This window comes from Protopterus annectens, chromosome 11.part0 (genome assembly GCF_019279795.1).
Source record: "Protopterus annectens isolate FY-2018-M chromosome 11.part0, PAN1.0, whole genome shotgun sequence".
NCBI lineage: Eukaryota > Metazoa > Chordata > Ceratodontiformes > Protopteridae > Protopterus > Protopterus annectens.
The window spans coordinates 1,561,120,167-1,561,146,140 of NC_056745.1; the positions used below are offsets into that span (position 1 = coordinate 1,561,120,167).

Below are 25,974 nucleotides of genomic sequence, written 5' to 3' on the forward strand. Positions count from 1 at the left end.
AAGATGGGTTGCCAACTGGCTCACGGACAGAACCCACACTATGAAAGTAGCGGATTCCAAATCCGACATCAGACCAGTGACAAGTCGAGTACCACAGGGTTCAGTCCTGGGTCCTCTCCTGTTTGGTATCTACTTCTCTGAAGTGCAGGCCAAAACAGAAGGTCTTTGGCTAACAAAGTTTGCAGATGACTGCAAACTAGGAGCCATAATCGAAACTCCTAATGATGTGGACAAACTACAAAAGGGCCTCACTGAGACAGATACCTGGTGTCAAAGCCATGGCCTGAAGCTCAATGCCAAAAAGTGTATTGTCATCCCCTTTGGTAAAAACTCTGTACCCATGAACTAACACATAGCTGGTAGTCTACTTAATGCTGAAAATGTGATGAGACCTTGGGGCACAGGTGGACAGTAGTCTCTCCTTTGATAATCACATCGCCACAGTGGTCAGGAAATCCTTCTATGTGGCTCATCTCATCACAAAAGGATTCTCATCCAGAAAAAAAGAGGTCATTGTTCCCCTCTACTCATCACTCAATAGACCCATTATAGAGTACAACGCCCCCTTTGGTATGTACCTCACAAGACATCTACAACAACTGGAAAGACCACAGAAATACCTCACAAAGAGGATTACTGGCCTCAAGCAGATGCCCTATCCAGACCGTCTCAAAAAACTACAGCTTTACTCCATCGCATATCGCCTACTCAGGGGCGATCTCTGCCTAACATACAAAGCTATGTCAAACCCAGAGCTGTTGGACATGCTCCACTTAAAGAAATCCCAATCCCTCTGAGCTACACGCTCTAGGGACTTAAACCTTGTCGCCACAATAAACAGAACATGCTGGAGGGATAGATTCCTGTCCCAGAGACTTCCCATACTCTGGAACAGACTACCTATCTATGTCAAACAGAGCTCCTTATTAGCACTCTTCAAGAAAAATCTTGATGATTGGATGGGAAATGGGAAATTCACCCCGGGGATCACTTCTGTGGCTCTGCTCGACAGGGGCACAGGAAAATAAATTTCTTGTGTGGCGAAAGCCAGGGTACATTTTTTGGCTAGGCTTGTATGGACCCTAGGGCCGATAGCCTAGTACCTACCTATGAACCTAATTCCTCACTTACTGACCCTGCGAAACAATCAGATTCTGCACAGCCAACTCAGGATCCTAAATCTGTCAGCTTGGCGGATAATGTAACCATTCAAAACACTCCTCTCTCTAAAGCAGTGATGGGTGTTATTTTGGAGGCCAGGAGGCCCAGTACCAGAAAATCTTATACAGAAAAATGGAAAAGATTCTGTGCTTGGAACCAGGCACAAGGAATTGACACATCTGTACCAAATATTCCTCAGATTTTACAATACCTAACTGAGATGCTGGACAAAGGCCTATCCTTTTCATCAATTAAAATTCATGCCTCTGCCATTTCAGCTCATTACAATATGGAACCTCCTATTTTTTCCCATCCATTGCTAAGGCAGTACCTCAGAGGGGCCAAAAACATAAGACCTCCAGGGAGAGCCACAATACCTGCATGGGACCTCAATTATGTCTTGGAAAAAACTAACAAACACTGCCGCCTTTTGAGCCAGCCAGTACAGCTGATATAAAGTTTTTATCTTGGAAAACAGCTCTGCTCCTAGCAATAACCTCTGCAAGATGAGTTTCAGAGTTACAGGCACTCATGGCTGTGGAACCTTTCATCATTTTCCATCCAGACAGGGTTTCTCTAAGGACGAACCCAACATTTATGCCTAAAGTAGTGTCCAGTGTGGCCCTTAACCAAACCATTCATTTGTCTACCTTTTATCCAAACCCACAGAATAAGGGTGAGAGACTTCTGCATTCCTTGGACATACACAGACAACTACGCTTCTACTTGGACAGAACTAAAGCTTTCAGAAAAGCTGAGCAACGTGTAGTGGCATATGCTGCAGGATCTCAAGAAAAGCCTATCTCAAAACAGACTATTTCAAAATGGATAGGCCACTGCATTCGTTTCTGCTACTCACAACATGGCAAATCAGTGCCCAAGGGCATTAGGCTTCATTCTACCAGGGCAGCAGCCACTTCAGCAGCCTTTCTCAGAGGAGTACCAACCAAAGACATTTTAGAGGCTGCAACTTGGAGTTCAGTGTACACTTTTACCAAGCATTACCACTTACCTCTTTACTCTAAATCCAGAGCAGGCTTCGCCACTGCAGTTCTGCAAGGCCTTATAGCCTCTCCTAATCCTATTTAGGCCCAGCCACCCAACCTCAGCTTTGGGATTCAACCCAAGAGTAATGACTGCAACAGTGAAACACGTTTACCTACCATAAATGTAGATGTTCGAGTGTATTCACTGTTGTAGTCCAGGTTACCCACCCACCATCCCCCTTTTCTTTGCTGGGACTTACCTATACTTCTCTATCATATACAACCTATGTGGTGTATTTGCTTATAGATGAAGGAAATGTTTATGTTACTGCATGCATAATTATTGGCATAATTTTTTAGCCTACCTTTTTGGGGGCACCTGACATCTGGGGCAAGAAAAACTGAAGAAAATGGCGTCGGCTGCATCTTTTATACCCCCGGCGCACTGACGTCAGGGAAGAGGCGACAGCAACCGACGCCAGACCTAGACTTTGGAATTCTGGTCGATTGCGGGTAGCCTGCCAGCAGGATAACCCAAGAGTAATGACTGCAACAGTGAATACACTCAAACATCTACATTTATGGTAGGTACACAACTGTACTTTACCGCTGCACCACTGTGCCATTATGAGTTACAGATTACAAATCAAAAAATATACTTTTAATGTCAAACAGTACACTTGATGAAAGTTTTTAATGTTATTTATTTATTCATTTATTTATTTGTTGCCTATTTGTATGTCAAGCAGGTTAGACAACCGGGAAGCATGTCATTCTTTTCACAGCAAATCTGCCAAATGTGGAAACAACTTCCTGTGAACCTGAAAGGTACATTTTTTGCAGAGTGCAAGCTCCCCTGCATCTCCATGTGGGCAAATACCCATCACCTCCTGAGCTTATACCCACTTCAAGGTCACACAACAGTGGAGAAAAAGAGAAAACTCCACTCTATAAAAAAGTTGTTTGGCAGCTTTATAGCTTGTCTTTGAGTTACATGGATATGGTAAATGTGTTCTTGATACAATGACAGACTACTAAATAATAAGCAAGATGGATCCTTTTCTGCCATGACCAGAGCTATAAAGCAGATAATAATAATAATAATAATAATAATAATAATAATAATAATAATAATAATAATAATAATAATAATGTGCATAAAAGTCATGGTTGTGGCAAATACAGATGTCTAAAACATGTATGGGAGTGACAGGGAGAAATGTACAAACAGTATAAAACATGGCATGAATTGTAAAATAGTAACACAGAAATACAGGTGCAGCAATAGACTGTAATAAGGTAATGCAATCTACTTCAAGCGTAATGGAGCAGTAAATAAAATTACAGAATTAATGGTAGTACATGTAGGCTAAGATACTCAGATAAGGAGTTACAGTGATCAGTTATACATTGAAGAGGTGGGTATTTAGTATTATGTATTGAAGATAAATTCAGTACATAATATGATAAACCAAATAGTGTGGGGCTCAAATCGTACTTAGCAACAGATGGTCTGTGGCAAGGCAGAGACCTAGAATATCATTCAGATACTGTAAAAAGAAACAGATGTCAAGGAGATACCAAATATGTGCAATACAAATTTTAGCAACAGATAAGTGTAACTGATTCAGGAAAGCAGTGTCAAATGCTGAGTGTTAGATAGTTCATTTTGTATTATTTTGTCCATTGTACAATTCCAGTGCTTGGAATGTTTGACATATGACTTAGTACATGTTTTAGTTATTGTTTCTTTCATGTAATGTCTCAAACTACATATGCCTACTTGATATTTTATGGCTTATATTTTTAATCCATTATTTAAATTATCCTTGGTGCAGCTGGACCCAGTGAAAAAGTGCTGTTAAGTTCAATATTCTGGAAAACCCAGCACCAGCCATGCTGTGTTTGGATGGTTAAGGAAATGTAAGCTTTTCTAAACCTGCAGTGTTGTTGATGATCTTGTTTACCTTTTCATGTGTTTCTTGTCTACCTTTCTGGTACAAATTTAGGAAATAGTCTCTTGAAATTTGTTTTAGTTTTTTTTTTTCTTTGCATTTTCCAGTTTACCCTTGGAGGTATGGAAGATCTCCAGGTAGTGAAGGTAAAGAAACGAGCAGAGCTTGACCTTCCACCCTTTCCAGAAGACAGTATCAAGGTGATCCGTAGCATGAGAGCAGTATCCCCACCAGCATATTCACTGGAATTGCTGGATCAGCAGCAGAGACGTAGTCACCGTGGCCGGAGGGTAAATTGTTGTTTGCCTCTTTCTATTTAGCACTGGTGGACTGATGATTAATGTGTAAAAATCCTGCTCAATAAATCTCTGTCTCTTTCTCTTCTCTCTCTCTCTCTCAATATTGCTAAAGCCTGTTTATTTAAAATAAAAAAAAAAAGTTGTTACCCTTACGTAGTAGACAGGTAATGTAGCACTCCTTTCAGAAGTACAAATAGTGGGTGTGAGTCATGTGACTTGGGAGGGATTCAGCACCTGTAAATAAAGGCTTCATGAACAAATAACTACAGTGAATATAAAAAGTTTACACACCCCTGTTAAAATGCCAGTTTTTTGTGATATAAAAAAATGAGACCACAATAAATCATTTCAAAACATTTCCCACCTTTAATGTGACCTATAACCTGTGCAGTTCAATTGAAAACAAACAAATCTGTTAGGGGAAAAAATATAAAAAATTAAAAGCGTACAATACGCTGGTTGCATAAGTGTGCACACCCATAAACTAATACTTTGTTGTGTGTGTACACCCTTAAACTAATACTTTGTTGAAGCACCTTTTGATTTAATTACAGTATTCAGTCTTCTTGGGTAGGAGTCTTATCAGCATGGCACATCTTAACTTGGCAATATATGCCCACTCTTCCTTGCAAAAGCACTCCAAATCTGTCAGATTGTGAGGGCATCTCTTGTGCACAGCCCTCTTCAGGTCACCCCACAGATTTTCTATTGAATTTAGTTTTGAGCTGTGGCTTGGCCATTCCAAAACTTTAATTTTTTTTTCTGGTGAAGCCATTCTTTTGTTAATTTGGATGTATGCTTGGGGTAATTGTCATGTTGAAAGGTGAAATTCTTCTTCATCTTCAGCTTTCTAGCAGATGCCTGAAGTTTTTGGGCCAAAAGTGACTGGTATTTGGAACTGTTCATAATTCCCTCCACCTTGACTAAAGCCCCAGTTCCAGCTGAAGAAAAGAAACCACAAAGCTTGATACTGCCACTACCATGCGTCACCGTGTGGATGGTGGTCTTTTGGTGATGCGAAGTGTTGTTTTTGCACCAAACCTACCTTTTGGAATTGTGGCCAAAAAGTTCAACCTTGGTCTCATCAGACCATAACACATTTTCCCACATGCTTTTGGGAGACTTGATGTATTGTTTTGCAAATTTTAGCTGGGCTTGGATGTTTTTCTGTGTAAGAAAAGGCTCCGTCTTGCAACCCTACCCCATAGTCCAGACATATGGAGAATACGGGAGATTGTTGTCATGTGTAGTACACAACCAGTACTTGCCAGAAATTCCTGCAGCTCCTTCAGTGTTGCTGTAGATTTCTTGGCAGCCTCCCTGACCAGTTTTCGTCTTGTCTTTTTATCAATTTTGGAGGGATGTTCAGTTCTTTGCAACGTCATTGTTGTCCCATATTTTATCCACTTTTTGATGACTGTCTTCACTGTGTTCCATGATATATCCAATGCTGTGGACATTTTTTGTACCCTTCTCCTGACTGATAGCTTTCAACAATGATATCCCTCTGATACTTTGTAAGATCTCTGTGAACCATGGCTTTTGCTCTAGCAGGCAACTGAGTAAATGTCAGGAAAATTCTGCTAGGACAGCTGAACTAATTGATGGCAGGTATGTACACAAGAAGACTGAATGCTGTAATTATATCAAAAGGTGCTTCGACAAAGTCTTAGTTTAAGGGTGTGTACACACAACGGAGTATTAGTTTAAGGATGTGCACACTTATGCAACCAACGTATTGTATGTTTTTTTAATTTTTATAATTTTTCCCCTAACAGATTTGTTTGTTTTTCAATTGAATTGTACAGGTTACAGGTCAAATTAAAGGTGGGAAAAGTTTTGAAATGATTTATTGTGGTCTCATTTTTTTATCACAAAACCTGGCATTTTAACAGGGGTGTGTAAACTTTTTATCTCCACTGTATATCTTTTTGTGTGTCTTGCATATTCTAAGGCTTTTATGGTTGAACCTGATGTATTTACTAGTAAGTATCTTCCAATGTAGATTTGATGTGGTAGCAGAAGTAATAACAATATTACTTCCTGACTTAGAAGTAATGTTTTGCATTATTCTTTCCTGTTAAGTTTTGAAAAAAGCCAAAAATTAATTTCATCCACTTATGCACAGGCCTGCTTGTTGTAGCACTTGTCTGTGATTGGTCACACCATGACAAAATGTGTCTCATCTGTCAACGTACTCTTCATAAATCACAGTTTTGCATCTTACTAGAAGAATGCCATCATAATTCATTTAACTGCACAAAGAAGTCTGTTACTTGCATCTGCTCAAAAATATTCACTTCCAGCTAAGCTGCTGTAGTAGAAAAAAGTTTGGTGAAGTTGTTTTTTTTTTTTAGTTTTTGGCTTGGTATGTTATCCATCCAACCACCAACAGCTCTGAAGTTGTAGGGAAATTTGTCAGAGATCTGGAAGTCCTGGATTCAATACTCTGAACTATATTTCTCTGAGACTTGCATTAAGGAAAGCATTTAAAACATCCAGTGTGCTATGTTTGTTTATATAGTAATGCATAACCTGTTAAGGAATTCATTATATTTTTCTAAAAAGAGAAAAAAAAACTTGGTAGTATTCAACAGTAAATGCCAGGCATGCTATGAAATGCTAGAGCATTTACTTTATGTAAGTTATTTTTTGAGGGTCCAGTAAAATATTGATGCATATGTTACTGTGTTGACATAGGATGCATATTTGTGAATTTGGACACGTGTGACACCTTAATCAGAGACAGAATAGTTTGTGGCATGATAAATTATCACAATTGAGGCAGATTGTTAAAAGAATCTAATGTGTCACTGAATAAAACAATAGATGTATGTTGTGTAAGCAGATTGCCAAGTATTCTCTTAAAATCTATAACTAAGAGCTGGATGTGTGCAGACTTGACACTGTGAGTCAAAATAAAGTGAAGATAACAACATCTAGAAATAGTAAAACAATAAAGGTAAAAGCAAAAATGCAAATGACTCTGTGGTAACCAGTATGGCACCTGGTAACAAGCAGACAGCAAGGAACCACACTCAATGTAAATATTACACTGCTACAGACCTGATATGATGCAAAACAAAATATCTGGTTTGCAGTAAACGTGGAAGCAGTAATCATTTTGCAAGAATCCAAAGTTGCAACAGCAAAATAATATAGCAGATTCAGATGAGCAATCAAAGGGGGCGGCAGCCGTGGTGCAGTGGTTAGCATTGCCGCCTCACAGCAAGAGGCTCTCCGGTTCTATTCTCAGCTGGGGTGCCTTCTGTGCAGAGTCTGCATGTCCTCCCTGTGGTCATGTGGGTTTCCTCCAGGTGCTCCGGTTTCCTCCCACATCCCAAAGACATGCTGTAGGTGGATTGGACACTCTAAATTGGCCCTAGGTGTGAATGCATGCATTTTTTTTGCCTTCTGTGGAAGGTTGGGTGGCCGGGCTGGCAACTTGACACTGTAAAACTCCACTGCCAATCATGAGCGGACAGGTGATCCACTGTGGTGATCCCTAACCGTGAAAAGCCGAAAGAAGAAGAAGAAGAAGAAGAAGAAGATGAGCAATCAAAGACAGAAGTATATGTGAGCACAGTAGAAGTTCAGTCTTCCTGGTATTCATTAACACCTACAGAAAATGTACTCTGTGTACACTGTTCTATGAGAATGGACAACACACGCATAACTTATACCTTCTTCCTCCTAATTTTAGTTTTCTTACTGATTTTCTTCTAGCTTTAAATACCGAGGGGGATTCATAAAGGTTACCACAAAGTGTAAACTACATGTACACTTAGTATAATCTTTCTGAGTGTCTAGGAAGCACATAAAATGTAGGGGTCTATATCAGCATTTCAAAAATGTAATAGGTCAAATTACTAAATGTCAAACTGAAATGATCACCCTATTACATTTTCAAATGACGATAAAAAAATTAAAAAAAAACTAAAGGGTGTAGGCAGGGGGGCAAGCCCCCTGCACCCCCCACACCCCCAGCTACTTAAATATACCAATTCCGAGACAGAACTACATTGAGGTAAATGGAAATCTCCCCTTACGGAGATTTCCGTTTACCCATTCAATGTTCTGCTCTTTTGGCATTCTCGATGCGACAATATCAAATTCGATATTGTCAGCATTCGAGATGCTGATAGGGGACCCAAATTTAGTAGGGATGTTCTTGAATACAGATCTTTTACATTTAGTGTAGGTGTTATTGAATCTGGCCCTCTGTGAATACAGTGCAAGCTAAACACAGAGTCCAGGGGTTCCCAAAGGGTCTGTATGACACAATGCCTAATAGCAAAGCTTTTAGTGAGTGCTAAAAGAGTTCTCAAGTGACTAGAAACTATGGATAGATGCCATATTTAAACTAGACACTGGATCAGTGTGTAATATAATCTCAGAGTCTGCTTTCAAATTGCTCTGTATAAAATGTAAACTAAGTAAGCCTGCATGTATGTTTTTGCCATATTTTCACCAAAAGCTAAAACTGGATAGAACTGGTTAATGGTGTATAGAAGACGAAGATATGTAAGCAGTTGTTTCCAATGATAGCTTTGTAAATGCAATTAGAACAGCCACAGGTGTCGGGAGGCATATGCAGTCCAAGCAGCTGCATACATTTTTTTTAAAAGGGCACCAGGATCTGGATTTCAGCATGTGTGAGGGTCATGCAAGTACAAGTGTGCATGTGTGATTATGCATCCTTGTTCTTAAATCCCTACATAACTTAGCAGTTATGTAGAACACATAACTCTCAGCTGTTCCTGATTTTAAGAATATCAGTGACTTTTTCACATATTCATGTTTTTGTCCTGTTCCTCATAAAATGTTTGATTTTCTTATAAATTACTGTGGTTTTCAGTCATGTCAATAATTCTATGCATTAAAGTTTCATACATTATATTGGCTGGGATCCCCCCCCCCACCCCATTATTTTTGTCTCTGTCCATAATTCCTTAACAAAGAAGTTGGTATATATGCAAAGGCCCCACCAGAACTGAACATCGATCATGATAAAAGTAAATGTAAAAAAATAAATATGTATATTCTGCTGCGGACATTATCTACTGTTATCACTGCCTACATTTTATCTATCTTCCTATCACAATTTAACAAAAAAAAAAAATCATGCACCTGCAAAGAGAAAACCATTCCTGAAAATCCACAACTCTGCAATTCCTGGTAGTCTATAGTCAAACGACTGTGTGAATAGTGACTGCTGGGAAAGCACAGTGATTGGATACTAAGGGCAACTGATGTCAGACACTTAGATTGCTCAGTTCTCAGTAGTCCCCAGTCATAGTAATACATTCTTATGATTATCAATACTGATCGCAGGTGCCTAGAATGCATAGTAATATGAGGGTCTATATTAAATCATCGAACGGTTAGTAAAGCGAACAATGATTTATCGACCCCATGTAAATGAAAGCTTACAAACTCGAATGCTTAGAACAGCATAACATAAAGTGGGGGCTTTGCCCCCCACGCCCCCCTACTTAAATATACCAACTCCGAGATCGCACTACAGTGACGAAAATGGCAAAGTAACGGACAGGGCCAAGTGATTTCTTTCCCAGGGAAAGAATTCGCTTATATGCCGCTTCATCATTTTGCCTTTTCGTCTTTTCAAGTTTGACCAAGACGCATTTGAAAGAATGCGTCTTTGGTCATCTAATAGGAGCCCAAAAAAACGATACTTCAAGCCAAGAAAAAACAGCTCCAAGATGGTGATGAACCAGAATCAAACAAATAAGCTCTAAAACACAAGTTTAATCCAACAAGCAAAATCCAGTACTTACATTTTGAAAGTGGACATCCATTTTATCAGAAAAAAGGAATTGTTAAAGGTCAGTTGATAAGGGCCTCTAGAATGACCAGTGATGATGTGACATTCCTGGATGAAGTTAAATACATTAGTTTTTTGTTCTTAGAAAGAGGTTACCCCGACCCTTTGATACGAGGTTTAGTCAAGGAGGTAGTTGATAATAGGGAATGGAAGTTTTTTCCACTTATAGGACTGGGGGAGGTGGACACGACCCCAGAGACAGAAAATGTGGTTCCTTATAACCAAGCATTTTCGCATACATTCTCAGCTACATCTGGGAAAGTGGAAGAAATTATTAAAAAATACTGGCGCTCATTGAAGGTCAGTAATGACACGGGGAAATATATCCCCATTCAACCATCCTTTATAAGGAGAAGAGGAATGAATTTAAAGGACATGTTTGATAGGAATGACATCCAATGTATTGGTAATGGTAATTCTAAAAGGGGTACCTATAAATGTAGTGCATGCTGTCAGTGTGAATTTATTTTACAGCAGCGGGACATTCAGATCTCTTCTAGAGGAATTAGGCTCACAGCATCGAAACATTACAATTGCGGCACAAGAGGAATAATTTATGTAGGTATATGTTTAAGCTGCAATAGTTTTTATATAGGGAAAACTACACGTACTCTTAGGAAAAGAATTTATGAACATTTCTATGAAATCAGCAAAGAAAAATAATCAAATGCTTTTTACAAACATTCATTAGTTTGTAATAATATGAATATAAAATTTGATGTGGTAGAACAAGTAGCTAGTGACCCTCGGGGGGGGGGGGTAGCTGGGAGTCTAGGGTTGTGTTTCGAGAATTATTTTGGCAGTTAAAAACCAACGCCAGTAGACCCCCAGGCTTAAATGACAATATTAGTATCAGTAGTGTCTTGAAATTAAGACAGGCTAAGTTGTGACATTTTTTGTAATGTACATGCTGTGGTGTTAGTAGGCATTTACACACCTTTTTAGTATATTGTTCAAGCAGGGTTACACAATGTTTTTAATGTTTTTGTTAAGTATTTTGTATGTATTTTTTTAGGTAAGCTGATTTTGCGCATTGATGTAGGGTAGAAGTAGTGTATAGGGGAGGTTACTCGTTGCATTTCATTCATTTATTAATAAGGGGTTTTATGAATTTTAATGTTTACTTAATTTGTATTTGAATCAATATTTTTTAGCTAGATATAGTCATGTATTATAGGTATTAGAATGGAAGGTTTAATACCTATTATAACTTGAGAATGTGGCATTTTACTATAGAATGTTTATTGTCACAGTTTTATAGTATGGTTATTTTGTTGAAGCATTGCCTTTTTAAGAATTTCAATTTTTAAGTAAATTAATCAATTATTTAATTATTAGAACATAGCACAGTATATTTAAGCACTGTTGTTTAACATTTCCTTGTTCTGATGAAATTTTGTATTGACAAAGTGAAAGCGCGCTCAACGTTACTGTATCTGGTTTCTCTGTTCGTTTATTGGATTTTGCTCATTGGATTAAACTTGTGTTTTACAGCTTATTTGTTTGATTCTGGTTTATCACCTTCTAATAGGAACTTTAATATGATATGGGTTGCCTAACCATGTCCTACCACTGTGATCAGAAAAAAGCAAAATTTCTGACCACTGTACACATTTATAGAGTCACAGAGTAGTAAAAAATATGGAATACTAAGTAAACTATGAAGTATACCAAGGAAGAACCAGGAATCCAGGACGCCAGTTGCTGTTTAAAACCATTCCATCTTTAATAACCAAAATGTTTTAGCGCTTTCATCTCTAAATTAGAGACTTCATCAGAAAAGTCTCTAATTTAGAGATGAAAGCGCTAAAACATTTTGGTTATTAAAGATGGAGTGGTTTTAAACAGCAACTGGCATCCTGGATTCCTGGTTCTTCCTTGGTATACTTCAGAGTCACAGAGTACACAGGCAGAGTTAATCCTTGTCAGCAACTACCCCCCCAATAGGACACCTTCTGCATCCAGGAGGGAAAAACAAGTCAGGACAGGGATTAATTTATGGACTGCCATCTAGTTGTCAAGGTTGGCCTTAAAGCAAGGAAAAGTATTACTCTGTTTTTATGTAATGTATTCCAGAGATAGGGGACGCATTGATTAATAAATTTGGGCCTGCAGCGTGTCTTATTGTTTGTTGAAGTTGAACTAAAGTTTGTGTTTGCAGAACCATTTGCTTTGTAGTGGTATAGGAAGTCGGGGAAGGTTGAGTCATTAATAACAAAGAATGGTTGACATAAATCAATGCACCAGATTGCATATGAGGCAGAGTATAGGGTCAGAGTTTCAAGCCTGTTTTGGTAGTTGTGAGTTTTTAATCTGGTGATCTTTTCAAGCTAGGAATCTCTGGGGTCTTTTTAGCTGCATGATATGTTTGGATGGATTCACTTCAGATGATCGAGTTTCTGAAATATCGAAACTCATATGATCAAGACCATTTGTTCGAGTTTTCAGAAACTCGAACATCAGAAGTGAACATAAAAAAAAAACACATTTACAGGTGTTTTCGCAGGCCTGCACCCCCACCCCACCCCCCTACTTAAATATACTCACTCCAAGATCGCACTACAGTGGGGAAAAGGGAAATCTCCTGTTCCGCACTTCTGTAGACACTGCAGAATGGGAGATTTCCCTGTTCCCCGCTGTAACACAATCTCGGAGTTCATATATTTAAGTAGCAAGAGTGCAGAGGGCTTGCCCCCCTGCAGAATCCCTCACTTAAGGTATTCACACAATTTATTTACCCCCCCCCCCCCCTTCAGATGTTCGAGTTTCTGAAAACTCGACCATATGGTCACCACCATATGAGTTTCGAAATTTCGGAAACTTGATCATGTGAAGTGAACCCGTATGGATAGATGCATACAGAAAGGGTAATTATATTCAACAGCTCGTTGGGATAGGGTCAAGTATAAAGGAGAGACAACTTCTTTTGAGTTGGATGAAAAACTTTTACTTATTAACTTGGCTAGACAGAAGAATTTCCTGATTACTGTTGCTGCATGGTAGTCATAAGATAAAGAGTTGTCTACAAGGGTGTTGAGAGCCTTGAAGACTATATTATTCTGGAGTGACATGTTTATTTATCATTTATTTATTGGCATTTGATTAATGGGAAAGACTGATTGGGTAGGTGCTCATTTTCAGCTGAGGGTTGGGAAAAAAAGCTCTAAGTATTAAAAAAAACATTTTTTAAGAACAATAGTTTTACAATATTCAAAAAAAATACAAAAACGTGTGCAGTTTAAATAATTATACCACATTAGACATAATATTAAAATTGGTTAAGAATAGATACAACTTATATGACAGTTATTTAATATTTAGAGACATTTAACCAGTTTAGAGAACTTAAAGTTAAGTTACTATAATACAGGCAGTAATTACAATATGAAGTGGGAGAAAAAAAGGGTCATTAGATAGTCAGGGGAGAGAAATTGATTGAGTTAGGAAGTGAATGAAGAAGGGGGGGTGTAAGGAGGTATAAACTTTGAATAGATATTTGTTCATATTTGGAGATGTAGTTTATCTTGGGGTTGTGCAAGATTTTGGCTATGAAGTCTTTCTGAATAGGTTTAAAGGACTGTTGGGAGGTTATTGACCTGATAGATACTGATAAGGAGTTCCATGCCTTAGCAACACGGTGTGAGTACAGACAATGTCCAGCAGATTTGATAGGTTTGTGGACAGAAAGGAGTCTTTAGTCACTGGATCATAATGACCGAGTGGGCACATAGTTGTGTCTTAAGTGCTTGACAAGCAGATGGACGTTGGATAATTTTATAAGTTGTAATAAGCTGTGTATGTATTAGGTGATGGGGTAGTTCTAACCAATTTAAGCTTTTTAGTGCTATACAGTGGTGGGTTCTTAAAGCGATATTTGCTGCAAATTAAGCCACGTCAGTGTAAGCTTTTGTCATGTTTTGTTTACCAAAGGTGACAGTTCTACACTTCTTTGTATTTACCTTAAGCCCATTTCGTAATACACTGCTGATATCTGTGGTCTAGCTCTTGCTGGTATCAGCTGCTGCCACAATGACATCAAGCTTCTAGTCAATGGCAAATTTAGGTGCAGTATGTCTAGGTCACTGATTTGGAGTTACAAGAAGTAGATACTGAACAGAAGGGGTCCCAGTACTGAGCATGTACATTTAGGCATTTAAGCATATTTGGAGTAGCAACATGGCAAATAGTGTCAAAGGTCTTGGCTAGATCAATGAATTAAATGCATGGCTGCTATGTACAGCTTCAGTGACTTTCTCAAAGAAGTTTACTAAATTAAGTAGACATTATCTTCTTTTGACAAAACTACATTGTTGTGGATCTGTAGCATCAATATTTTTTATATCAGCATGTAGAAAATCAGATTGAAATTATTACATTTCATGGCTTTGCAAATTGTGCTTATTAGGCTGATGGCTCTGTAGTTCTGTTGTCTGAGGTGGGACCTTTTTATGAAGGGGCATAACAATAGCCATTTTCTATAACTCATGAACATACCCTGTGGCCTTGCTTAATTTGAACAGCTTTAGGAGGGGTTCAGAGGGGGATGTCTTGTACTGTTGGTTAAGTAGCCAGGAATATTATCAAGGCCAATGGCATTTTAAGCTTTGGAGAGTGCGGTTAGAACATGTTACATAATAATTTTAATGGGAGGAATGGACTCGGGAATTTGTGGAACTTTACTATTTCTAGCAAAGCTGCAGCTAGGTCAGCTGGCACCCTGGGCAGCACCCCAGTTGGTGTCCTCATGTCAGAGTTGCAGAGATCACCATCTTCAGCAATCCCTTGTTCCCATTTTCTGCATGGAGTTGGAGTGTCATGTCTATTGTCTCTCGTTGTCTCTCTCCCTCTTCAGTGCCACTCTTCAGCCTTCTTCAACACTCATATCTGATTGTCACAGGTCTTCTGTCATACAATCCATCCACCTCTTTTCTGGATGCCCTCATTGCTTCTTTCCTTCCTCATGTCTGTCCCAAGTCTTCCTCACCGGAGTGTCTTCAGTGTTTCTGCACATGTGCCCAAACCACCATAATCTGTTCTCTTTGATCTTTTCTGTAATGGGAGCTACTTTGGCTTACACTCATTTCTCATTTCTTCATGTGTCCCACAGTGTGCATCCTACCACTCATCTCAGACACTTTATCTGCCCCTCCAGCTTCCTCAACTGCTCTGCTTTTATTCCCCAGGTTTCTGTACCATACAGCAATACTATTCATACCTTGTACATCTTACTTTTCAGCTTCTGTGGCATTCAGCTGTCACACACTATCCCTGACACTCTATGCAAGTTGGCTGCAACCCCTCTGATTCTAGTTTGACCTTTTATTTCAGATTTCCCTTCTCCTCAACCACCCCTTCCCAGTTACTTGAAATTGTTAACCTGCTCCACTATTTTTCCTTCTGTTTCACTTTTCAGCTCTGTTTGATTTCCCTCATTTGCTGCCATTACAACAGTCGTAACTGTTTTCAGTTTCATCCCATGTGCCTTCAGTTTTGCATTTCATTCCCTTATGCTTTGCTGAAGTTCTTGCTCAGAGTTTGTCAATAATGCCACATTGTCTCCATATAGCAACTTTGTTATCTGTCCCCTCCAACCTATTTTCCAATGTAGTCCATCACCAGTACGAACAGCAGAGGAATCAGAGCTGAACCCTGATGGACATCCACTCCCACTGGGAACCCCTCTGTGAGACCAAACACTGTTTGTACTTAAGTCTTTGGGTCCTTGCACATAACCTGCACTAATCCTACCAATGTCTCTGGGACTTCGAACCACCACAGTACTGCCCAGATCAGCTTTCTCAGTACCTTGTCATATGCTTTATCAAAGTCTAGGAATGCCCAGTTGGACTCTTTCTTCATGAGTAGCTTCTTCTCAAGTATCTGTCTCACTGCAAATGTCGTATCAGATCTGAATCTGAATTGCTCATCTACCGTCTTACTTTGTACTACTCTTCATATTTGTTTATCAACCACCCTGTTCTTAAGTTTCATACAGTGTGACAGGAGTTTGATACCTCTATAATGCCCACAGTTGTGAATGTCCACTTTGTTCTTGCACATCAGCACTAGTATGCTTATTCTGCAGTCATCTGGGATACACCTTTCTCTCCATACTGCTATGAGTACCTTCGGGAATCATTTCCCCCTTATCTCACCCAACATCTTTATCATATCTGTTGTGACCTCATCTAAGCGTGTCTATGTTTGGCTTCTGAAAACTGCAAAACTCGAGCAGTGAAATATGGAATATAAAACAACAAAAGGGAAAATTATAGAAAAAGACAACAGCAAACCCCCCCCATCTAATGGCCATAGTCGGCCAACATCGCAAACACAACCAAACAAGGTGGGGGGGCTGTGCCACCCACACCCCCCCTAACTATGTATACCAACTCCAAGACCACACTACAGTGGGGAATAGGGTAAATTTAAAAGGTATCCCTTCACTTACCTTATGCGTCACATTACTTCCTGGTTGTTGGCTAGCTATGGCAATTAGATGAATTTATTTTCAAAGTTGTCATTGTTCGATAATTTTACGTTTCGCTGCTTTACGTTCGATATTTTGATGTACAGGTTTTTTAGTTTTCGGTAGCCGAACATGGATGCCATCTGAGCCTGCTGCTTTCCCTGACTTCATTTTCATTTCCTTAGTGATGCTGTTACTTCTTCTATGGTGGGCTCCTTCTCTTCTTTCACAATAGGCTGTCTAGGGCAGTACAGCTTCTGTGGGGTCTTCTTCATTCAGAAGCTGCTGGAAGTACTTCTTCCATCTGCTTTTTATTTCCTGTGGGCTGGTGAGCAGGTTGTTGGTGGCAAACCTTCCGAAGGGTGTCTGACTGACCCTGCAGACTGCTCTGTCGGAATTGCTTGGTGGGCAAATTGGAGTAACTGGGGAGGTGATTTTTTTTTAGCTATGATACAAACTCAGAATTGCATAGACACTAAGGCCTTGCTGAGTATAAATAGCATGGCTGCCAAAAAAAAGCAATTACTAGAAAATGGAAACCAAAGTCTAAACCAACTTTACTAGAAGTTGTGAAGATAGCAACAGAGATAAAAATCTGGAACTGGGATCTTTAGAAAAGGGTAGGAGCAAATTGCACAGGAAAAAAAATGGGATATGTGGGCTTGTAGTAAGAATCTTTGTGTTCAACATCTTTGTATCATGTATAGTAAGGGTTAAAATGTGAAATTGCATTGCAAGCAAAGAAGCAAGTTAAAATGAGCTGTTTTTCTTGTAAAGAATTTGCTGACCAAAGAGGAATGCACAGATGTTACCTTGGTCCAGGCACAAGCTTATCTTGTGACTGACCTCTAACCATCTAAGGCTCCAGTATGTGAATTTATAGCCTTGACTGAAATTCCTTGTCTGGTAACCAGTTACTGTGTACGTGCTGAGAAGGGTATAAAAACCCATGTACAGAAATTAGACTGCTGACATACCATGTACTTTGTAGCATGTCTCCTTGCATGTAAAATAAACCTTTTTGCTTATTTTTATCTGAGTGATTCTTCCAGTATATGTTAAGAGTACAAAATCTTTTGACAGGGCTCAATACATGCAGAGGAGGAAAGAGATTTAAAAGAAGACAGGATTTGAATGAGCTATGTAGTGGTCAACTAACAATGACTGGATATGTTAAAAGTGTTGTTTAATGTTTGCAAGTACAGTTGTGATGGTACGGTTTGGAATGTGTAATGTATGCAACTGAGATTGTGTCATTACAGCTTATTTTCATGTATATAAATGTAGCATGGCCTATGTCTTGCATGATGATTTAATAAAGATGGTTCTTGTTTAAAAAAAGGGTGTCTGACTCTTCTTTATCTTTCTGTCTTTGCCTTGCAACCTGATAGAGGTTCTTTGTGCCATCTACTGAATCACTTTCCAGAAGATGGTAGAGTGCAGAGAAAAGACAAAAAAAGGCCTCTGAGCAAAGAGCTGTTTCATTTCATAAGTTCATAGGTGTGTACTAGGCTAATGGCCCTGGGGCCTTTACAAGCCTAGCTACAGGATTACCCAGGCATAGTGCTTAGTTCCCAGTGTCTCTGTTGAGTAGAGCCACTGGAGTTATCTCCAGGGTGAATTTTCTTTTTCCCATCCACTCATCAAGATTTCTCTTGAAGAGGGTCAGTGAGGTGCTCTGCTTGACATGTATGGGAAGTCTATTCCATAGCATGGGCAGTCTCTGTGTTATGAACCTGTCCCTCCAGCATGTTCTGTTAATTGTGGTAATGAGGTTTAGGTCTCTGGAGCTTGTGGTGCGAAGGGATTGGGATTTCTCTAGATGTAGCATTTCTGACAGAGCTGGGTCAGACATGGCTTTGTAAGTCAAGCAGAGATTGCCTCTAAGTAGACGATATGAGACAGAGAGTAGTTGGAGTTTTTTGAGTCTATCCATATAGGACAAGTGTTTAAGGCTTAGGATCCTCTTTGTGAGGTACTTTTGCAGCCTCTCCAGTTGTTGCAGGTTTCTAGTGAGGTACATGCCAAATGGGGCATTGTACTCGATGGTTGGCCTAATGAGGGAAGAGTAGAGGGAGACAATGACCTCATTCTTCCTGGATGCAAAACCCTTGGTGATCAAAAGAGAGGTTGCTGTCAACCTGTGTTCCCAGATCTCTTATAACGCTTTCTGTGTTCAGTGGACTACCATCAATGTAGTAATTCATGGGAACTGGGTCTTTCCCAAAGAGGATGATGACACATTTTTTGGCATTGAGCTTAAGGCCATGGTTCTAACACCAGTCATTGGTCTCAGTGAGGCCATTCTGTAGGATATCAACATCACTTGGGGAGTTAATAATAGCTCCCAACTTGCAATTGTCTGTGAACTTTGTCAGCCAGAGTCCCTTCGTGTTGGCCTGGACTTCAGAGAAGTAGATACCAAACAGGAGAGGACCCAGGACCGAACCCAGTGGAACTCTACTCGTGACTAGTCAGCAGTCTGACTTGGAGTCAGCTATTTTCACACTGTGGGTTCTATCTGTGAGCCAGTTTGCAACCCAGCTAGTGATATAGGGGTTGCTGCCTAGCTTAGTGAGTTTTTCTATGATTCCTGAATGGGGAATGGTTCAAAAGCCTTGGCCAAATCATGGTAGACTGTATGAACCTTTCTCAATGTGACTTATCAAAGAAATACAAATTCAATCCATGATGCATCCTGCTACTTAATTTATACTCACTTATTAAAGTGGTATAACCCATATTCATTTGGTGATTCATACTACTAACAAATCATGTTTAACTAGTAGATTCAATGGCCATCTTAAACAATTGAATTCACCACAAATCACATATTTATGCAAATAATAATATTGACAATATATAATGAAAATATTGATTAATAACTAAACATTCAGATTATAATCAATACTGTGGTGAAATCCATTTCAAGCAACACAGAAGTGATACTTATATAACAAATTCCAAACACCCATATCAATTATAATAATAAGTAAAGGGTGTCTGCATAATAATATGCATAATGTGAATTATATTTTAAAAAGCATATTATTATTTATAGTATATTTGAGAATGTTGAATGTTTGTCATAACTGACCATTATGTATCTATTCTAGAGAATTGTTGGATACTAAGAAATATTGGTTGGATTATTATTAAGAATAGAGTAGTTGTCTAATATGTCTGGGATTATAATAACGGACTATCTCAATATGGTTCTGGTATGGATGTGGCATACCTAGCATTTATCCTTCATGTACATGATATTCATTAAGTCCAGGTTTAAAGAGGGCCCCAAGTGTGGTGATCCATCTTTGTTCCATATTATTAAGTTTGGTGTGCCACCCCATCTTGAAGTTTCTATGTAATTGTATTCTGCCAATAATAATAAACTGAAATGAAGCTGTGGTGTGTTGTTTGGTGTGTTTGTATAAGGCATTGGTTATCCGCCTATTTCTGATGGAACTGAGGTGTTCGCTGATTCTGATCCTCATTGGCCTAGAAGTCTGGCCTACATAGAAAGCAGAACAGGAGCATTGAGCCAAATATATCACCCAATCTGAACTACAGTTGCCAAAGGTTTTTATATTAAAAATCTTGGATGTATTTTTACTAGTAAATTCTTTAGTTTTCCAGATATGTTGGCACAAACTGCAATGTCCACATGGGTAACAACCAACTAGTGTATCCCCAAAGTTAATTTTGACCTATGATTCACAACTGGGCATGATAGTAAAATGTATTCAGGACCGTACGGAACAAAACATGAATAGTTTTAGGTACATAGGGAGTCCGCTTGATGTTTTGAGGTCATACTTTGCTGATAATACTACTGCTTGCTTGGTTGTGTCTACACATGCAGATTAGCATTTAAAATGTTCATATTTTTATGACCAAAGGTTAGCAATACAATTTATATGTAAAGTAAGCGTATTTGCATTAGAACGTTAATATAACAAAATTTGGGCTTCAGGGTTGGTCTTTTCAGCAGGTCGCAGATGACAGTTTGTGATTTGGGTTTGAGCCACAATTTTGTATTCATGTTTTGGTGATTTAATTCCACAGGTATTAGCTAACATAATTTGTGGTGAATGCGGAACTTTTTTGCTGTAACACTAGAAGTCAAAAGTCATCCCTTTACTGATAATATTTGGTGGGGTCTATGAATGCAGACTAGCGTTTAAAATGTCTATATTTCTTAACTAAAGGATAGTAATACAATTTATGTATAATGGAAATGTATCTGCATCGGATCGTTAACATAACAATTTTGGCTTCACGGTTGGTCCTTTCAGCATGTCGCAGATGGTAGCTTGTGATTTAGGTTTGCGCCATAATTTTGTACCTATGTTTTGGTGACTTATTTTCACAGGCATTTGCCAACATTATTTGTCATGAACATGAAACTTTTTTGCTTCAACACTGGAAGTCAAAATATTCAATCAAGACTGTAGGATTGTTTGTATAATCATTATTAACGGGTGTGCCTATTCCAAAAAAGACGCTGGGTACAAAAACATCCAAATTAACACAGAATCATGTGTGATAATATCCTATGATTATAAGTTGTCTTTTCCTCACAACAAAGCTAGGTTATAGGTACTTTATCTCATTAATATATGCCACAGTTGGCATATTTAACATATTGTTAATTTTGTATGAGAGTAGGGGCAGATTAAGGCTTTATATTCTTTTGCCTAGTTGTGGCTTATTTTATAATAGGCATTTAATATTGGGCAATCTCTGATAATTTAGGCTGCATATTTTTCTAGATAATAATATATTTAAATGAATAAGAAACAACACATGTTAGGAATTATTTTCATATTTTTATATTATTGCATCCCAATTGTTTTGGCACAAAATATCAGGTGTCTTACTTTGTTTATGACTAAATCAATAGGGGTCTAATTTGTAGGTTACAAATGCCAAATATATAGTTCTTGGGTTTGCATTGATGATGGTTTACAATGTGTCTACTCTAGAAGTATCCATAATACATCTCATGAATAATAAATAAGACTATTACAATTGGGTGATTATTAGTCGATGCTTCATTACTGAATTCAGTTTATAAATATATGTTATTGGAATTAAACCGACCAGATAATTGAGATTGAGTGAATTTCACTCAGAATCTAATTATTTGGATACATCAAGAGTCACTTTGATACTAGTTTGGTACAATAATAAGACTTAACAAATACCCTTACGGTGGCATTTGCAGTAAGCAGTTGTCAGGACAACAATTTGAGTTAGAGTGGTTCCACTGATTGTAAGGGTATTTGGGAATCACAATATAATACATATTAAAAATTTGTGCACATATATCCTTACGGTGGATGGTCACAAGAAATAAACATATTATATAAAACTGGACCCAACTCCACTTATTGTAAGGATATTAAAATCAACAATTCTTTAACCAGTGTTTGTTGGTTGAGCCTAACCTACATGATAATGTGTATATTGCACCAAAGAAAAATAAATAATTAAAAAATTCAACAACAATCTGGTCGGGTCTAATGACAATAAACATAAAAATTTATAAATATTTTTGGATTACATCTAAAATATTTACAAATACATTAATACACACATCATTTGTATTATTGGTGCAATTTGGATATCATCATGCAAAACATGGATTTAAATGACATTTTAAAAGGCCTGTCTGCAGATAAGGACAATTTAGAAGTTTTTGGGCTCAATATGGGCCATACACCTATGAATGAGAGTAATAGTATTTCTAAGGACAAATGTACACATGTTTTTACCAAGTTACAACGACAAATGAAAGCTTTTAGAACTAATATTTGGCATTTGAAATCATTTAAAGCATACAAAATTAAGGACATAACACCAAGAGGGCTCTGTATTAAGTTACAGCCTCTGGTTTCTAATATAGACCAAGAATTAAGGCAAGATTGGGCTATGGCACAACATCAGGCATCAATGTTATTTGTGGATTGCCTTATTAAGTATTATGAAAGAAATATTGAGACCCTTACTCCAGAATTACAAAAAACTTGTTCTGAAGTGGAAATCTTTTCTGAGACTAGTCATTACCAAGACCAGTTAACACAATTATCTAAGGAATTAGAGAATATTGAAACAGATCTCAAGAAAAGGAAACTACACAAATTTAATCGGGACTTAGGGGATTATGAACAAGGCATACCTTTTGTCACCACTAAGAATGTGAGATTTAATGAAGGCACATACAAACCTACTAGGGGTAGGAAGCGACCTAGACCCATTTTAAAAAAACAAGACAACAGAAATCAGGTTACCACGGATGATGACTATTCATCTACTACGGAAGGAGATGTCTCCTCCAACCAGGCGTCCCCAGTGGCTAAAAGAAAGCAGTCCCTCCCTTTAGGAGTCAGAAACGTAGAGGAGGCAGGAAGCACAAGCATGGGTACAGAAAGAGGTACAACCAGTCTACAGACACTTCTGAAACAAATTACAACACAATAAATAATGTTTTGAATATTTCATCAGTTACATTAACAGAATTTCAATACAATGTACTTAATAAAGGACTGAATTTTGTACCCACAGCACCAGTGTCTGAACATTCATTTGTAGAAGATATTAATAATTTTTGTAGAAACCTTAATTTAAAGTTATTTTTTTCAGACACAATTAATTCTCAAAGATCTGCAGGTTTCAAATTTGGCAAATCTTCATTTATGCCCCCAATGGATAAATATGTATCCACATTCAAGGAATGTGTATTGAGGGATTTACATTTTTCAAAAAATATGGACAGTTTTCGGAACAATTTGAATCAACAAGAACGTGAAGCGTTAAGGCAATTACAACAAAACAAAAATATTGTGATTACTAATGCAGATAAAGGTGGGGGCATTGTTGTTATGGACTATATCAAATACAAGGCAGAAGCCATGAAACAGCTATCTGAAACTAAGATGATAGTGGATCCAACTTCTAATTTCAAATCAGAAATAGATTCATTTCTTGATTTAGCCGAAGAAGAAGAAATCATCACTTCACAAGTGGCCAACCAACTTAAAGTTCCAGAACCAATGCCCCAATATCTTTATCTAATACCCAAGACACATAAGGATTTAAACAATCCTCCTGGGAGACCAATAGTGTCATGTCATGGGTCTTTAACTGAGCCCTTATCTGCTTTTCTAACCGAATATCTTAAACCATTATTGTCCATGGTTAGATCCCGGATTCAAGATACGACACAATTCCTGAACATTATTGAAGATTCCCAATTGGAGGAAAATTGGCTTTTGTGCACCTTAGACGTAACATCACTATATACAAGCATCCCACATAAAGCTGGCATTCTGGCTGTAACATATTGGCTAAAAGAATCAAAATTATATCCAACAGGATTTAATAATTTTCTTATTCAACTAACTAAGTTTGTTTTACAAAAAAACATCTTCTATTTTGAAGGGATCCCCTATTGGCAAATTAAGGACACAGCAATGGGAGCTTCCTTTGCTCCCATTTATGCCGATCTTTTCATGGAATATTTTGAATTACATTTCATTTATGACACTGAGCGAAACATCTATTTGGAATACATGGACATATGGCGGAGGTATTTAGATGACTGCTGGTTGGTGTGGCGGGGTAGTAAGGATGGTCTTACCAAGTTCGTGGCATATCTCAACAAGAACCCATTTGATATAGAATTTACGATTAATATTGGATATACAGAAATTGTGTTCTTGGATGTTTTAGTCAACAGACTTGCGGATCATACTTTATCGACAACAATACATCGAATGTTTCCGCAGTACAACACGATTCTGCATGCAACAAGTTCTCATCCCTGCCACATTATTACCAACATTCCTAAATCACAATGCATGCGCCTTAAAAGGATTTGTTCATCTAATACGGAATATTCCATAAGAACAACTGAACTAACCACCAGATTTGTGGATAGAGGATATAATATAAATCAGCTCAACCAAACAGTTGCACAAATTGACACAAAAAGTCGTGATGATTTGCTCAAATATAACAGATCTACAGAAGGGCTTCAGTTGGCCAAGCAACCGATCAGGCTGGTCACTACGTATGGTAATAACACCAAATGGTTCAGACAAATTGTTAACAAGCATTGGAGTACATTACAGTCCAACTCATTTCTTCGAGATATTCTCCCTGAAAGTTGCTCATTTTCCTATCGGAGAGGACGGACTATTCAGTCCAATTTTGCACATTACAAAAGTTATATTCCGGGCATCAAACATCAGACTACATTGTTTGGGGATACACTAGTTGGTTGTTACCCATGTAGACATTGCAGTTTGTGCCAACATATCTGGAAAACTAAAGAATTTACTAGTAAAAATACATCCAAGATTTTTAATATAAAAACCTTTGGCAACTGTAGTTCAGATTGGGTGATATATTTGGCTCAATGCTCCTGTTCTGCTTTCTATGTAGGCCAGACTTCTAGGCCAATGAGGATCAGAATCAGCGAACACCTCAGTTCCATCAGAAATAGGCGGATAACCAATGCCTTATACAAACACACCAAACAACACACCACAGCTTCATTTCAGTTTATTATTATTGACAGAATACAATTACATAGAAACTTCAAGATGGGGTGGCACACCAAACTTAATAATATGGAACAAAGATGGATCACCACACTTGGGGCCCTCTTTAAACCTGGACTTAATGAATATCATGTACATGAAGGATAAATGCTAGGTATGCCACATCCATACCAGAACCATATTGAGATAGTCCGTTATTATAATCCCAGACATATTAGACAACTACTCTATTCTTAATAATAATCCAACCAATATTTCTTAGTATCCAACAATTCTCTAGAATAGATACATAATGGTCAGTTATGACAAACATTCAACATTCTCAAATATACTATAAATAATAATATGCTTTTTAAAATATAATTCACATTATGCATATTATTATGCAGACACCCTTTACTTATTATTATAATTGATTTGGGTGTTTGGAATTTGTTATATAAGTATCACTTCTGTGTTTCTTGAAATGGATTTCACCACAGTATTGATTATAATCTGAATGTTTAGTTATTAATCAATATTTTCAGTATATATTGTCAATATTATTATTTGCATAAATATGTGATTTGTGGTGAATTCAATTGTTTAAGATGGTCATTGAATCTACTAGTTAAACATGATTTGTTAGTAGTATGAATCACCAAATGAATATGGGTTATACCACTTTAATAAGTGAGTATAAATTAAGTAGC

General features: G+C 38.0%; 1 protein-coding gene across 1 annotated transcript in view; it reads left to right on the forward strand.

Annotated features, from left to right (window-relative positions):
- The window catches only part of STRIP2 (striatin interacting protein 2), a 1,652,725-nt gene that overhangs the window by 991,716 nt on the left and 635,035 nt on the right, over positions 1 to 25,974 (forward strand). Inside the window, exon 9 of the mRNA XM_044088838.1 lies at positions 4,210 to 4,392. Coding sequence (XP_043944773.1) covers positions 4,210 to 4,392 — 183 coding nt within the window. The remainder of the gene's footprint in view (positions 1 to 4,209; positions 4,393 to 25,974) is intronic.